General features: G+C 47.1%; 1 protein-coding gene across 1 annotated transcript; it reads left to right on the forward strand.

The window, feature by feature from the left end:
- Positions 1–686: 686 nt before the first annotated feature.
- On the forward strand, positions 687–15,129 carry Slc51a (solute carrier family 51 member A). The gene is given in 9 exon segments (NM_001107087.1): positions 687–1,076; positions 2,139–2,233; positions 10,802–10,956; positions 11,878–11,951; positions 12,212–12,370; positions 12,998–13,109; positions 13,344–13,490; positions 14,183–14,288; positions 14,765–15,129. Coding segments are annotated over 9 exon segments (1,023 nt in total). The 5' UTR covers positions 687–1,038; the 3' UTR covers positions 14,902–15,129.
- The last annotated feature ends 14 nt before the right edge of the window (positions 15,130–15,143 follow it).

A 15,143-nucleotide genomic window follows, 5' to 3' on the forward strand; every position in this document is an offset into this window, starting at 1 on the left:
ACCCTTCCATTTCCCCCTCCCCAGCTGTAGGATTTCAAACTTACCCTCCCAAACCTAGCATTTTTATGTGGACCCTGAGAATCAAAGTCAGGTCTTTTTCTTTGGAGGGTGAGTCCTTACTGGCCAAGGCATCTCCCCATCCCCAGTTTGGCTTTTTAAACGAAGCCCTGTCCAAGCCCTCAGAAATCTGACCTCAAAGCTCTGACACTTAAACGCTGTGCAGCCCCACTTGGCTGGGTCTTCAGGTCCAGCTCTGTAGCTAAGTCCCTTCTGAGGCCAAGTTGGATTGACTTTTAAGAAGCAAATCCTAGAAGCCAGGCATGGTGACGCACACCTTTAATCTCAGCATGCAGGAGGCAGAAGCTGGCAAGGGCTGCGTGGTCTACATAGTGAGTTCTAGGCCAGGTAGGACTACTAGATAGCAAGATTGTCTAAAAACAGCAGCAACAGAGACACGCGGTCCTCCTCAGCCTTTTCAGTCAACCATCCCCACCACATGCTAAGACACAGACCCAGACCCAGTAAGATCTCATCCTCGAGTCTCCCCACCTCCAAGGGACCAGAGCCTATGCTTCTTCTGCTGGATCACCCAGGATTATTGACCAGGTGAGGACTTTGTCCTTCTTTTCTTGGCCTGACGGGAACTTTTTTTTTCCCCTTGGGTCCAGTGAGCTTGGAAGGCTCCTTAAGGGAGTGTGAAGTCGGAAGGGTTGGGTAGATTGAGAACAAGGTTGCGATCAAAGGCATTTGTCTGAAAGAGGTGGAAGGAACCACGCCTAAGCCATGGGGAGGAGTTGGGAGATGGCACAGCAGAGGATCAAATTCCTCTGTGGTGAACTCTGAGATAAAAAGCTGACACTGGAGGCTTAAGGAGGTAAAGAAAATAGAAGTGGAAGCTCCACTTACTGCTTGGCCCTCACGCAGTGGACAAGAGGCCCTGAGCACCTCAGAACCGGGCAGAAACCTCCCCACTCCTCAGTGGTTGTCCCTACCTGACCCTCCTCATCCTCGGCAGCATCTGCCTGAGAGAAAAGAAGGATGGAGCCAGGCAGGACTCATATAAAACTTGACCCCAGGTAAGTGAGGGTGGCAGGTCTTAGGCTGGGAGCCGGCTGCTAAGGAACAGCAGCTGCAGCCCCTGAGCCCTGGCCTGTGCCTCCCTGGCTCCCTCACTGGGCGCTTTGACTTCTAGCATTCCAAACAAGATAAGATTGAGAACTGCCCGTGACAGTCCCCTTGGGCCTCGGGGAAACTGTGGGACCGGGTCATGTGTGGCCACTTCAGGGCTCTCAACTGCCTCTGTACATGAGCAGGGAAGATTACAGAGGCTAGGGCTGCAGAAGGCACTCCTAGACAGGCACAGAGGCCCTGACCAACAGAAGGCAGGCCCATCCTGGTACTGTGGGACCACCTTTCCTTTCCTTTCCTTTCCTTTCCTTTCCTTTCCTTTCCTTTCCTTTCCTTTCCTTTCCTTTCCTTTCCTTTTCTTTCTTTTTAAAAAAAGATTTATTTATTTTATGTGTGTGAGTATGCTGTTGCTTTCTTCAGACACACTGGAAGAGGAAGAGGGCATCAGATCCCATTACAGATGGCTATGAGCCATTATGTGGTTGCTGGGACTTGACCTCAAGAACAGTCAGTGCTCTTAACCACTGAGCCATCTCTCCAGCCCTCTTTCTTTTCTTTTTCACTTTTCTTCTCTCTCTCTCTCTCTCTCTCTCCCTCCCTCCCTCCCTCCCTCCCTCTCTCTCTCTCTCTCTCTCTCTCGCTCCCTTTTCTTTTCTTTTTTTCTGACAGTCTTACCATGTCATTATACAGTTAAACTGGCCTCGAACTAAGATCCTCCTGCCTCAGCCCCCCTCTCCAGTGCTTGCGTTACCGTGCCTGCTAAGAGTCTACTCTCTCTTGCTCACCTCCCTGGCCAGTTGAACTACTGCCCTGATGGAGCTGCCTATGGCTAACAGGCAGCCTGTTTCATATTCCAGCCTAAGCCAGTTCTCCAGGGTCTTGATGAACAGTGGACTATCTCCTTGCACTCAGGAGTATCTGAGATGTACCAAACACCTACTGTGCAGTCTGCCACACACAGCCCTTCCCCAGGTACGTGCTTCTGAGCAGACCCGTGCGTGTCTCTCCAGGTACACAGCAGATCTTCTGAAGCTGCTGGAAACCAATTACAGCATCTCCCCTGCCTGCTTCTCTCACCCTCCCACTGCAGCCCAGCTCCTGAGAGGTGAGTGGGGGCAACTCCTGGAGGAGCTGGAGGGAGGACATTCATACCCCAGAGGGAAGCTGGGACAGCTGAGGGAGCTGAGGAGAGCTGGTTCACATCTGGTCAACCTGAGAGGATGGCCAGCCTTGTGTTCATAATAGCCAAGGTCTCGGAGAAGGGCAACTCTCTTGAGGAATCAATGGACCGCAATGAGGCATGAAAATCTAGCCCAGGGGACAAACCTGAGGCTCACCCCAGTCTCAAGACACATTCAAACTTGTGACACTGAGACCTGGGACATTTATTTGTGTTCTCAACTTTCAAGATAGTACCAAATAACCCAAGACTCACAGTTCCCTTGGTTATGCACATAGTCCCTAAGAGAGCTCACGGCACTACAGAGGCTTCTGGGAGGAGTGGGCTTGACCTGGATAAACCTGAAAACTTGTTTTTCCCAGTATGGATCTGCTTTTGAAAGTGGAAGGCACAGGGTGAAACCGAGTTCATTCCTTGGGCCTCCAAACTATTGAGAGAGAAGTGATTGTGTGTGCTAGGAGGGAAAATGTTCTGGCCAGTTTTATTTTGTCTCCTACACCACGATTAACCGTTTCTGGGATGTGGGAGTCTTGATGGCTCCTTCCAAAATAGATTCCTTCCAAGCAAGGGGCGTGGTCGTGTGCACTGGAAAGCAGATGTGTCCAGGTTCTTGGGCTAAGGAGAGTTCTGTTTCAGATGCTCTGAGTTAGACCGTTATCAACCACTGATGTCCAGAGATACCTAGTGTCACTCTAGAAAGTACCAGCAGGTGGCTGTTACATCTAGCCCCAAAGCACCTCCTATTTAGAAAGTAGAGCTAATGGGACAAATGTCAGTCCCCAGCCCAGGAGCTGTCTAGCATGTCTGCAGATAGTTTGTGTGGCTACACTGGAGGTGGCCCATCCTTAATATCTAATACATAGAGCGCAAGGAGGGCACAAAACCACTTGTAGGGCACAGCACAGCCTTCCATAGTACAGATCTTAAACTCAAAACTGTCAGTGGTACTCAAGCTCTGAAGCCTTGTGTCACACAACAATAATTCTCATGTCACCTTGCCACCGCAGGTGACGACCTGTGGCAGGTAGAACCCTGGAGGATTTGGAAGCAGGCTAACTCCCCAGGTCTCATAGTCAAGCAGGCTGCCTGGTGGGGCTGGAGGAGGAGAGATCTGGGTAGTGCACCGGAGTAGGTGATGAGCATTCCTGGGGTGTGGGTGGTGATGGAATGAACCAGTGGGGTCCCCACACTGGGAAGCTAAATCAGGCAAGGTCAAAGGTTACTAGTGGAGGAGCTTGAAGCAATTGAGAGGGCTGGGAGGTGAGGTGAGGTAGGGCCTGAATGGGGTCAAGTCCAAGGGTTGTACTTTGTCCTCAAGACAGAGCCAGTAGTGAGAGCTGTAAGACTGGGAAGGGCTGGATGGGGTGCTCAAGGACCATTAATCAGTAATCAGAGTGACTCAGGGGGAAAGAGCCTTGGAGAGGCAGGGAGAAGACAGAGCGGTTGTTGACCCAGTGTAGCCAGGGCAGTAGGAAAGAAAGACATGGAAAATACAACCAGCCCTGGTAAATATTTAGACAGGAGAGTATGGTTCTGAGCAGTGGCAATTACCAGCAGGGAACCCAAAGAGGAAGGAGACTCCTTCCAGCTGTTGCTGCTTCTTCTTCTCTTCCTCCTCCTCCTCCTCCCCCTCCTTCATCTTCTTCTCCTTCTTTACTCATTCACTCACTCAGTCACTCATTTTGCTTGTTTTTGAAACAGAATTTCTCTCATGTAATCCTGGCTGCCTGAAACTCACTCTGTAGACCAGGCTGACCGGGAATTCGGAAATCTTCCCCCTTCCTCCTATGCTGGGAGTAACGCCATCTCCCAGGCACTTCTTTGTTTCTTTTTTTTTTTTTTTTTCTGGAGCTGGGGACTGAACCCAGGGCCTTGCACTTCCTAAGCAAGCGCTCTACCACTGAGCTAAATCCCCAACCCCCACTCCTTTGTTTCTTAAGTGATTAAAACGAACTATTCTAGAACTACGAAAGCTTTCAATAACCAGGTGTTTTAGAGTTTCTGATATGACTCCAGTTATAATCGTTAATTTTCCCCCTTAATTAAACTAACCTAATTGTTGATTCAGAAGAGGCGAGGTGGCTTAGGGAAGGTGTGAGAAGGAAAACTGGACTGCCAGCATGGAGGCTTGTGGTAGGTTGTGGCAGTTGAAGCAATGAAGTCGCAAGGGCAAGAGGCCTGGGGGAGACAAAGGATAAAGCAGAGGGTCCGAAGGCAGTGCCAGACCTTCATGGGGGTCCACACAAAAGGATGCTCCTAGGAAGAGATACAGGACAGCAGCTATCTATCCCCAAGGAAATACATTCAGACAGATTAAGGACATAAGCATAAAATGCAAACTTTTTTTTAATAAATAGAAATCGTCTGCATGATTAGAAACAGCAAATAATTTCTTATTTAAGAAAAGACCAGTGAGATGCCTCAGCGGGGTTGGGGGAGAGCTTGTGGCCCAAGCCTGAAGACCTGAGTTTGATTCCCAGGACCCATGTTTCAAAAATAAAAGTGCCAATGAGGTGGCATGCATCTGTGATCATGGCACACTTCTGCTGCAAGATGCGGGGGAGGCAGGACATGGGCTTGGGAGTTTGCCCATTAGCTAACCTGGAGCCGAGGTGCTGCAGTAGGGACAAAAGAAACCCTGCCTCAAACCGGGAGAGAACGACTCCTGAAAGTGTCTTCTCAGCTGCACACCTGTACTTTGGCATGTTCTGCCACAATCACACGTGCTTATGCACACACACAAGAGGGAGGAGGAAACATGCACACACGCATGTGTGTAGACATAGGTACACACACAGCCACACAGGCATGCACACAGGCATGCACACATGCACATGGGAGTGCACACACATTTGCACAGACACGAACACATACACACACGCAGGTGCACACATAGGCACCCATACAAGCATGAACATGCTCTCATGTGCTTACACATACATGCTTGCACACATGCACACACAGACGCACGGACACACATTTGCACACACATGCACATACAGGCACACACGAAAGCACAAACAATCATGAACATAATCGATATCAGTCACAAGCATTAACTATGTGAGGTAACACGGGTTTTTTTTCTTTTTGTTTGCTGTATAGACAACAAAAGGTACCATAAACAAAGTAAAACTAATACACAGACACGGAAAAGGTATTTTCAAACCTCTAGCAAACAGAAGGTTGATCATGGGATGGGACTCATATATTCAGCTAAACATTTCATAAAAGAAGCCCACATGGGCTCAGTAATGCAGGTATGTCATCTCAGCCACTCAGGAGGCTGAGGCCAGAGAGTCGTATGTTCTAGGCCAGCCTGGGCAACTTAGATTCTGTCTTAAAAGTTTCTTTCCTTTTAAGAAGAGTGCTGCAAGGGGTTGGGGATTTAGCTCAGTGGTAGAGCGCTTGCCTAGGAAGCGCAAGGCCCTGGGTTCGGTCCCCAGCTCCGGAAAAAAAAAAAAAAAAAAAGAAGAGTGCTGCAGTATAGATCAGCGGTAAAGCACCAGCCTAGTGTGCATGAGACCCCATGTCTCCTGATAGGACAGACAGAGCAGAGCAGAGGATTCCAGAAGCAGAGCTGTCTCCCATCTCGTGGTGGGAATGCTGCTGAGGTAGGTTCCAGATGCACACTATCGAGTCCAGCTTAGGTCTCCATGCTTGGACGGCCAGCCTTGTTACCTGCTGTACCAGCTCACTGGCTCCTGTCTTGTGCTTTAAGAAATTGTTCTCTGTTCCCAATCATAGTGATAAATTTGTAGGTCCAATTTCCAGTGTCGTAAATAAATAATCTTGAAACCAAGTTGTTTTGAAAAAAATTCAATCCCACTGTTTGAGAAATGGCCACAAACCCCAGAGGGATATATCAAAAGACGAAGGCAAAGGCATACAGAGCCAGGGTGGCACACGGCGCAATCTACTAGACTTCTATAGACAGAATTGTGTTCTGGGAAGCAGCAAGATGCAAGGCAGGAGGAAGGAATTCACAGGCTAAGCTAGACAGAGGTGGACCACGGCCAACAGGAGTGTAGCTGGGCTTTCTTTTCTTTTTGTTTGGTTTGCTTTTTCAAGACAGGGTTTCCCTGTGTAGCACTGGTTTGTCCTGGAACTCACTCTGTAGACCAGGGTGGCCTCAAACTCACAGAGATCTTCCTGTCTCAGCCTTCCATGTGCTGAGATTAAATGCTTCTGCCTCCACACTGGCATAATATGTAACATTCATGAATAATATATGATACATATATAATATATAGTACCCACGAAACCCAACCTTCTCCTGTCCTCATCTCTAATTCCAGGTGTATGCCAGAGAAACTTTCCTATCTGCTTCTAGGAGACACACCCACGGATGCTATTTGCAGCATCAGCTTCTCACAATGAAGTAGTAAAAGTTATAGAAAAAACATTGGGCCAAAAAACATTTTGAGTTTGTAAGATATCATTTATATAGACAACTTATTGTATATATTTATTTTATTGTAATTATTTATTTAGTATAGACTCTGAGGACAGGGTCTTGTTGTATAGTTCTAGCTGCCCTGGAACTCACTGTGTAGACCAGGCTGGCCTTGAACTCACAACAATCCCTATTGCTGGGATTACCATTGTGTACTACCAATGCCGTGTAACCTTTCTAGGAGAGAAAGGGTGCTTGACCTGAAACCCAGGGCCTCATGCATGCTGGCCAAGCTCTGTACTAGACTTTTTAAAACTATCATATGTTGGTTAGAAACATATGTCATGAATAAATTAAACCATGAATTTGAAAGATAAAGTTGGTTCTCCATATCACCTTTGGTTTTGTGACTCAATTCACTCTTGACAGGAACACCAAGGAAGGGCTGAGTCTGTGACACAGTGTAGAGCATTTGCTAGCATATGAGTCCTGAATTTGGGCTCCAGCATTGTATATCTATATTTTAATTTTTTAAAAACTCTCAGCTCTTTTTTTAATTTATTTTATTTATACAAGCACATTGTAGCTGTCTTCATACACACAAGAAGAGGGCATTGGATCCCATTTACAGATGGTTGTGAGCCACCATGTGGTTGCTGGGAATTGAACTCAGGACCTCTGGAAGAGCAGTCAGTGCTCTTAACCACTGAGTCATCTCTCCAGCCCCTATATTTTAATTTTCTTTCTTTCTTTTTCTTTTTTTTTATTAACTTGAGTATTTCTTATTTACATTTCGAGTGTTATTCCCTTTCCCGGTTTCCAGGCAAACATCCCCCTAACCCATCCCCCTCCCCTTCTTTATGGGTGTTCCCCTCCCCATCCTCCCCCCATTGCCGCCCTCCCCCCAACAATCACGTTCACTGGGGGTTCAGTCTTAGCAGGACCCAGGGCTTCCCCTTCCACTGGTGCTCTTACTAGGATATTCATTGCTACCTATGAGGTCAGAGTCCAGGGTCAGTCCATGTATAGTCTTTAGGTAGTGGCTTAGTCCCTGGAAGCTCTGGTTGCTTGGCATTGTTGTTCATATATATTTTAATTTTTAATCAATTATGTTATTTATTTTACATCCTGACTGCAGTTTCCCCTCCCCCTCTCCTCCCAGTCCTCCCCCTCCCCTAACTGCCCCTCCATCCACTCCTTTTCCCTTTCTCTTCAGAAAAGGGGAGGCCTCCGATGGCTATCAAGCAGCCTTAGCATATTGAGTTTCAGTAAGACTAGACACATGTCTTGTTGAGGTTAGTCCAAGCAGCCGGGTCAGGGGAAAAGGTCCCAAAGGCAGGCAACAGAGTCAGAGACAGCTTCTGCTCTTGATGGGTGTTCAGAGTCCCACATGAAGACCACAGCTGTTACACATGTGGAGAGGAACTGGGTCAGTCTCATGCAAGATCCCTGGTTGGTGGTTCAGTCTGTGAGCCCCTGTGGGCCCAGGTTAGTTGATTCTGTGGGTTTTCTTGTGGTGTCCTTGACCCACCGTGGATCTTACAATCCTTTCTCTCTCTCTTTCACAAGTTTCCCCACCCAAGCTCCGCCTAATGTTTGGCTATGGGTCTCTGGATCTGCTTATATCAGCTGCTGGGTGAAGCCTCTCCCATGATAGTTATGCTAGGCTCCTCTCTGCCAAGTATAGCAGAATGTCATAAACCGGGGCAGGGAACTCACAAGCTGGACTGATCATTGGTTGGCCACTCACACAGGTTCTGCACCATCATTACCTCAGCACATCTTGTTGGCAGGAAAAGCTGTAGGTTGAAGGATTTGTGGCTGGGTTGGTGTCCCAATCCCTCTACTGGAGATCCTGCTTGGTCATAGTAGATGGCTGGTTCAGGCTGCATATCTCCCACTGCTAGGAGTCTTATCTGAGGTTACCCTCATAGATTCCTGAGAGTTTCCATCACCCTAGGTTTATAGCTAGTCCCGGAGATGCTCCACCCCACTGCCTTGCTGGTTCCAGTTGTTTGTTCCAGTGCTCTCCTCTATCCTCCCCACACCAAGTCCTTCCTATCCCCATCCCTACCCACATCCCCCTTCAGTCTCCTCCTCCTGTCCACCCACGATGTCTATTCTATTTCCCCTTCTCAGTGAGCTTCATGCGTTTGAGTCCTCTTTGTTACTCAGCCTCTTTGGGTCTATGAATTGTTCGCATTGTTAGCATTTACTTTATGGTTAATATCCATCTTTAAATGGGTACATACCATGTTTGTCTTTCTGGGTCTGGGTTACCTCATGGATCATCATCTTTTCTAGTTCCATCCATTTGCCTGCAAATTTCATGACGTCATTGTTTTTAACAACTGAGCAATATTCCATTGTGTAAATGTACCACATTTTTCTTTATCCATTCTTTCGTTGAGGGACATCTAGGTTGTTTCCAGTTTGTGGCTATTACCAATAAAGTTTCCTTTTTTTTCTTTTTCTTCTTTTTTCTTTTTTTCAGAGCTGGGGACCGAACCCACTACCACTGAGCTAAATCCCCAACCCCCCAATAAAGCTTCTATAAACATAGTTGAGCAAGTGTCCTTGTGCCTTGGGTATATGCCCAGGTATGGGATTGCTGGGTCTTGTGGTAAATTAATTTTCTGAGAATCTGCCAGATTGATTTCCTGAGTGGTTGTACAAGTTCTCCCACCAGCAATGGAGGAGTGTTCCCCTTGCTCCACATCTTTGCCATCTTGAGCTGTCCCTTTAGTTTTTGATTTTAGTCATTCTGATGTGTGTACGATGGACTCCCAGAGGCATTTTGGTTTGCATTTCTCTGATGGCTAAGAATGTTGAATATTTCTTTTTTTTTTTAAATTTTATTTTATGTACAGCATTCTGCCTGCATATGTGACTGCAGGCCAGAAGAAGGCACCAGATCTCATTACAGATGGTTGTGAGCCACCATGTGGTTGCTGGGAATTGAACTCAGGACCTCTGGAAGAGCAGTCAGTGCTCTTAACCACTGAGCCATCTCTCCAGCCCGAACATTTCTTTAAGTGCTCCTCAGCCATTAGACATTTCTCTGATAGAATTCTGTTTAGATCTGTACCCTGTTTTTTTAATTGTGTAATTTAATTTTTTATGTCTAATTCTTTTTTTAAAGATTTATTTATTATATATAAGTACACTGTAGCTGTCTTCAGATACAACAGAAGGGGGCACCAGATCTCATTACAGATGGTTGTGAGCCACCATGTGGTTGCTGAGAATTGAACTCACGACCTCTGGAGGAGCAGTTAGAGCTCTAACCACTGAGCCATAGCTCTAGCCCTGATGTCTAGATTCTTAAGTTCTTTATACATTTTGTATATTAGCCCTCTGTCATATGTAGGGTTGATGATCTTTTTCCACTCTGTAGGCTGCTGTTTTGTCCTACTGACAGTGTCCTTTGCTTTACAGAAGCTTTTCAGTTTCATGAGGTCCCAGCTAATTAATATATATTATATATATTATATATTATATTTTATATATATACACTGTATCAGTGAGATTCCTTATATCCTTCTATACTTTCATATTACTTACCTCCACGGCTGAAGCAGGGGCCCTGGTGGGCTGTTCAGCTGTTCTTTCTTCTATTATCAAGTACCTAGATTCACGTTTCTTTCCCTTGGGTCCTCATGTTACTTAGCTTCTTTGGGTCTATAGATTGTAAGTTATTGTTGTTTACTATGCAGCTAATATCTATTTATAGGTGAGTATATGCCATGTTTGTCTTTCTGGGTCTGGGTTACCTCACTCAGGATGATATTTACTATTTCTACAATATTTCTAAACATATAGAATCTCTGTAGGGCCAGGCATGATGGAACATACTTTTAATCCCCATACTTGGGAGCCAGAGGCAGAAGGGTATCTGTGAGTTCAAGTCTAGCCTGCTCTACATATTGAGTTCCAGTTCCAGGCTAGCCAGGGGTACTCAGCGAGATCCTGTCTCAAAACACACATTCACACACACCATTCATCCTCGACTTTATTTGGTGTTTAACAACTGGTAGGCATTCCTGGAATAGCATCTGCCCTCCAATTCATTGGCATCTACTTCCCTTCTCCTCTAGAATTGGGCTCAGTGGAAATTGCCCTCACCATCATCTTGACCTTTTTTACCATTGGATCAGTTGCCATTTTTCTGGAGGATGCTATTTACCTATACAAGAACACCCTTTGCCCCATCAAGAAGAGGACTCTGATCTGGAGTAGCTCTGCGCCCACGGTAAGGATGCTGGCACGGGGACTGAAGAGGGACTGGAGACAGGGCAGGCTGTCTTGAGAGTTCTCCTAAGCTCATTTGCTCCAGAACAGAGCTGTGTGCCAGGACCATGCGGCACTGGTAATGTGAGCTGATCCCCACCTGTTTGCAAGGCCAGCCAGTGGGTGTAGAGGCAGCAGTCCACCGGGTACCAAGAGATGTCTTTCTTTTTCCCTTCGCTATGACTGCTGTTTAAAGCAGGCTGCCTTCCAATACACAGACATTTGTTTCCTCTGGGTCATACTCAATGCTGCCCTTTTGCTGTGGGCCTGCTTTTTTGCTTCATTCCTGTTGTTTGCACTGAACACTCTGTCACTGAGCTACAACTCTGGCAGCTCTAAGTCCTTTTAAAGTTACCTGTGCAGCATTGCATGGGACTTGGATTTATTTTCCTGTTGGAATCTTTTGTTTCTTTTAAAAATGCATTATTATTATTATTATTATTATTATTATTATTATTATTATTATTTCTCTTATGGTAGTGGTAGTAGTGTGTGTGTGTGTGTGTGTGTGTGTGTGTGTGTGTGTGTGTGTGTGCGCCCATGACGGAGGAGCATGTGCTCTACAGTTCCCATGTACAGGTCAGAAGACAAATTTGTGGCATCAGTTCTCTTGTTCCACTATGGTTTCTGGGGACTGAACTGGGGCTGACAGGTTTTCCTGGGCAGCACCTTCACATGCTGAGCCATCTGAGTCCTGGTTCTTTTTGTTGGCCCCGGATGCAGAGCCCAGGGCCCTGTTCTTGCTCCACCACCGACCCAGCAGCTAACAAGTGGAAGGCTCTGGGCCTTCGATACGCAGGTCTGGCTTCTTTGAGCTCTTGCTACAAAACGCTTAGATCGCCTTGCCCCTGCCTTAACCTGCATCCTGCTCTTCTGCAAACAGGTGGTGTCTGTGTTCTGCTGCTTTGGTCTCTGGATCCCACGTGCCCTCACACTTGTGGAAATGGCCATAACCTCGTGAGTGTCTGGCCCCACCCCTACCACTAGGGATTCACTTTGGGGTTCCTTTCTGACTACCAAGCCTCCAGAGTCCATGTCTTTAAGCCCCATTGATAGGAGTCTAGCTCTTGCTAACCTATCTTAATATGAGGCTCTTGGATTCTGCTTGCGCTCAATCTGGGCTTTCCCTCAGTGAGCCCCGCCTCTCCCTGAAACCTTCCTCTTTAGCAGCCAGGGTGCTCCCACGCACGAACTTGTAATCCTGTTTTTCTCCCCAGGTTTTATGCCGTATGCTTTTACCTGCTGATGATGGTCATGGTGGAAGGCTTTGGTGGGAAGGAAGCAGTACTAAGGACACTGAAGGACACCCCAATGAGGGTGCACACAGGTCCCTGCTGCTGCTGCTGTCCCTGCTGCCCACCCCTCATACTTACCAGGTAAGGGAGGAGAGGAGCATCCCAGAGGGACAAATGAGTCAAGAGGCTCTGTAACCCCAGTTCAAGGCTCTTGGAATTAGGCCTGTATAGGGCAAAACCAACAATAATGGTAGGCACCCACAGCCAGGAACCCCAAACATGGGGTTCAAGCCCTAGGAGAGAGGGGAAAGGAGGAAGAATTCTTAAGTTTCAGCTCACTGCCCTGTTTATTCACTTACTTTATTGGTTTTTATTGTTTGTTTTTTGAGACCAGTTGTCTCTACTATGCAGCTTTGGCTGTCATGGAACGTTGTAGACCTGGCTGACCTGTGAGTGCTGGACGTAAAGGTGTGTCCTATCATGCCCACCTTGCACTGCACACTCTAGTGGCAAAGAGAAAACTTTGGGTGCTTGCTTGCCCCTCTGCCTACTTTGAGTAATGAACTTGAAGTCAATACTTGGGGTTCCTGCTCACAAGGGGCATCATTGGAGGCAAGGGGCATTCCTAGGGCTCCCAACATTCTCTACCTTGCCTTCATCTACAAGACATTTTTGGTCATGATGGGAGTCCAGTCTTAGCCCAGGATCTGGGTGCAGGGACTAAGCTTCCTTTGGGTGTGTGGTTTATGGATCCATTCTCTTCCTCAGGAAGAAGCTACAGTTGCTCATGTTGGGCCCTTTCCAGTATGCCTTCTTCAAGATAGTGATGAGCATAGTGGGCCTGTTTCTCATTCCTGATGGCATCTATGACCCAGCAGAAGTAAGCCAGAAGTCAGCAGCAAAGTCTAACACTTACCTTTAGGTTCTGTAATAATATTTGAGCTCTAGCAACACAGGGACAAGGGCTGGGTGGCCAGAGAAGAGTAGCCGCCCAGAGAATATGGTGGGAAGAGATGAAGTCCAGGCTTTGGGGCTTTCATATCAGCTTTCTCCACGTGAAAGAGGGAAGACAGAAACCATTTGTCCTCCTGACTGCTTTCTGACCTGCCACCAGATTTCTGAGAAGAGCGCAGCTCTCTGGATCAGCAATTTCCTTGCTGTGTCCACCCTTTTGGCTCTCTGGTCCCTGGCCATCCTTTTCCGTCAAGCCAAGTTGCACCTGGGTGAACAGAATATGGGATCCAAGTTTGCTCTGTTCCAGGTAACTACCTGCCAGAAATGGTGTTGGCCAACAAATGACTGGGGTTAGAACCACTAGAGGCAAAGGCAGATCCAACAGTCTTAACCTGTGGGTCTCCTGGGTGATTTGGAACATTATCTCCACCCCTTCCATTTTACCTTTATTGTTTGCCTTTCAGTACCACAGTGCCACCAACCAGGCTTAAAGCAACGGAAGTATATTTATTGTTGCACAGATCTAGAATCTGAAAACCCAAAATCAAAATGCAGGCAGGGCTGTAATCTCTCTGGAACCTGCCTGGAAGAACCCAGCTTGCTACTTCCTCTCTGGAATTGGCCAGCAATCCATAGTGGTCCTTCCTTGGTCGTCTTCTGTCTCTCTCCGATCTTTGCCTCCATCATCACATGACCTCATCCATAAATCCATCTCTATTTTATGTGCTAGATGCTGCTGGGTATCTGATGGTGGCCATGAAAGAGAGAGGGAGACAAGCTGATTTTTTAAAAGAGCAATCCTAATGAATATGAGGCAGAAACAGAATTATAATTTGCCCAAAGATGCACCAATTTTCAATTAAGCTTAAGTCTTAGTCCTCCATTAACTCAGTCCTCTATTAACCCCACTAACATATGTAATGGTATGCCTAGTCTGCACTGACCTCGGGACCAGGAATGGCAAGTGTCAGCCCCTCTCCCGTCTCTTCTACTCTGCAGGTGCTTGTCATCCTGACCGCCCTGCAGCCCTCCATTTTCTCCATCTTGGCTAACAGCGGGCAGATCGCTTGCTCACCTCCCTATTCTTCTAAAATCAGGTCCCAAGGTAAGCACGTAGGGCTCCTTTCTGTCTTATGGGTGAGACTGGGAGCAGATCAGGGGGAAAAGGAGCTTGGACCAGAAGTTGGGCTAGTCTGATGTCTGCTCAGAATATTCAGGAAGGATCCAAGAAATGAGGCAGAGGGAGGCTGAGACTACTACTCTTTCTTCTCTGATCAGAGAACCTCAACGTCCCCAGCTTGAGTAAGGACCAAACCAGGAAGTTCACTTCTCATCTTGGGACAGGTCTGGGTATGGTTATGAAGCAGACTATGGCAAGGAAACACATGGACTGGTCTCAGATCACAGAAGCCAGAGCCAAGTTCTGGCTATAATTGACCTGCCTTGCTCCACACAACAGTTTAGTATCCCTAGGTCCTGGTTTGGAGGTAAACTGGAGTCTTTCAGCTTGCTTCCTAAGGCTGCTGTGGATTCCTCCTCTGTGACACAGTATAACTTGTTATGTTCCACCCCGCATTGCAGTGATGAACTGTCACATGCTCATCCTGGAGACCTTCCTGTTGACAGTGCTGACACGCATGTACTATCGAAAGAAAGATAACAAGGTTGGGTATGAGGCTTGTTTACCGCCAGACCTGGACTCAACGCTCAAAGCCTGACAAGAGCGGCTTGGACTATGGAAGAGTCACTGCACTCCTCGGAAGAGCGTGGATTTCCTCTGTCCCTGAGCCTTATCAGTGGTTAAGGCTCCCACTGACAGGGCAGGCTGGCAGCCGTCATGGGACTATAGGAATGAGGGTAAAGTGCAGTAGACGGAACCTGTTTTGAGTCTTTCTCAGGAAAGTTTTGTAATAAATGGTGAAAGCAGAGATGCTTGCACAAAATACACTGCTTCTGTTGG

This window comes from Rattus norvegicus, chromosome 11 (assembly GCF_021556685.1).
Source record: "Rattus norvegicus strain SHRSP/BbbUtx chromosome 11, alternate assembly SHRSP_T2T, whole genome shotgun sequence".
NCBI lineage: Eukaryota > Metazoa > Chordata > Mammalia > Rodentia > Muridae > Rattus > Rattus norvegicus.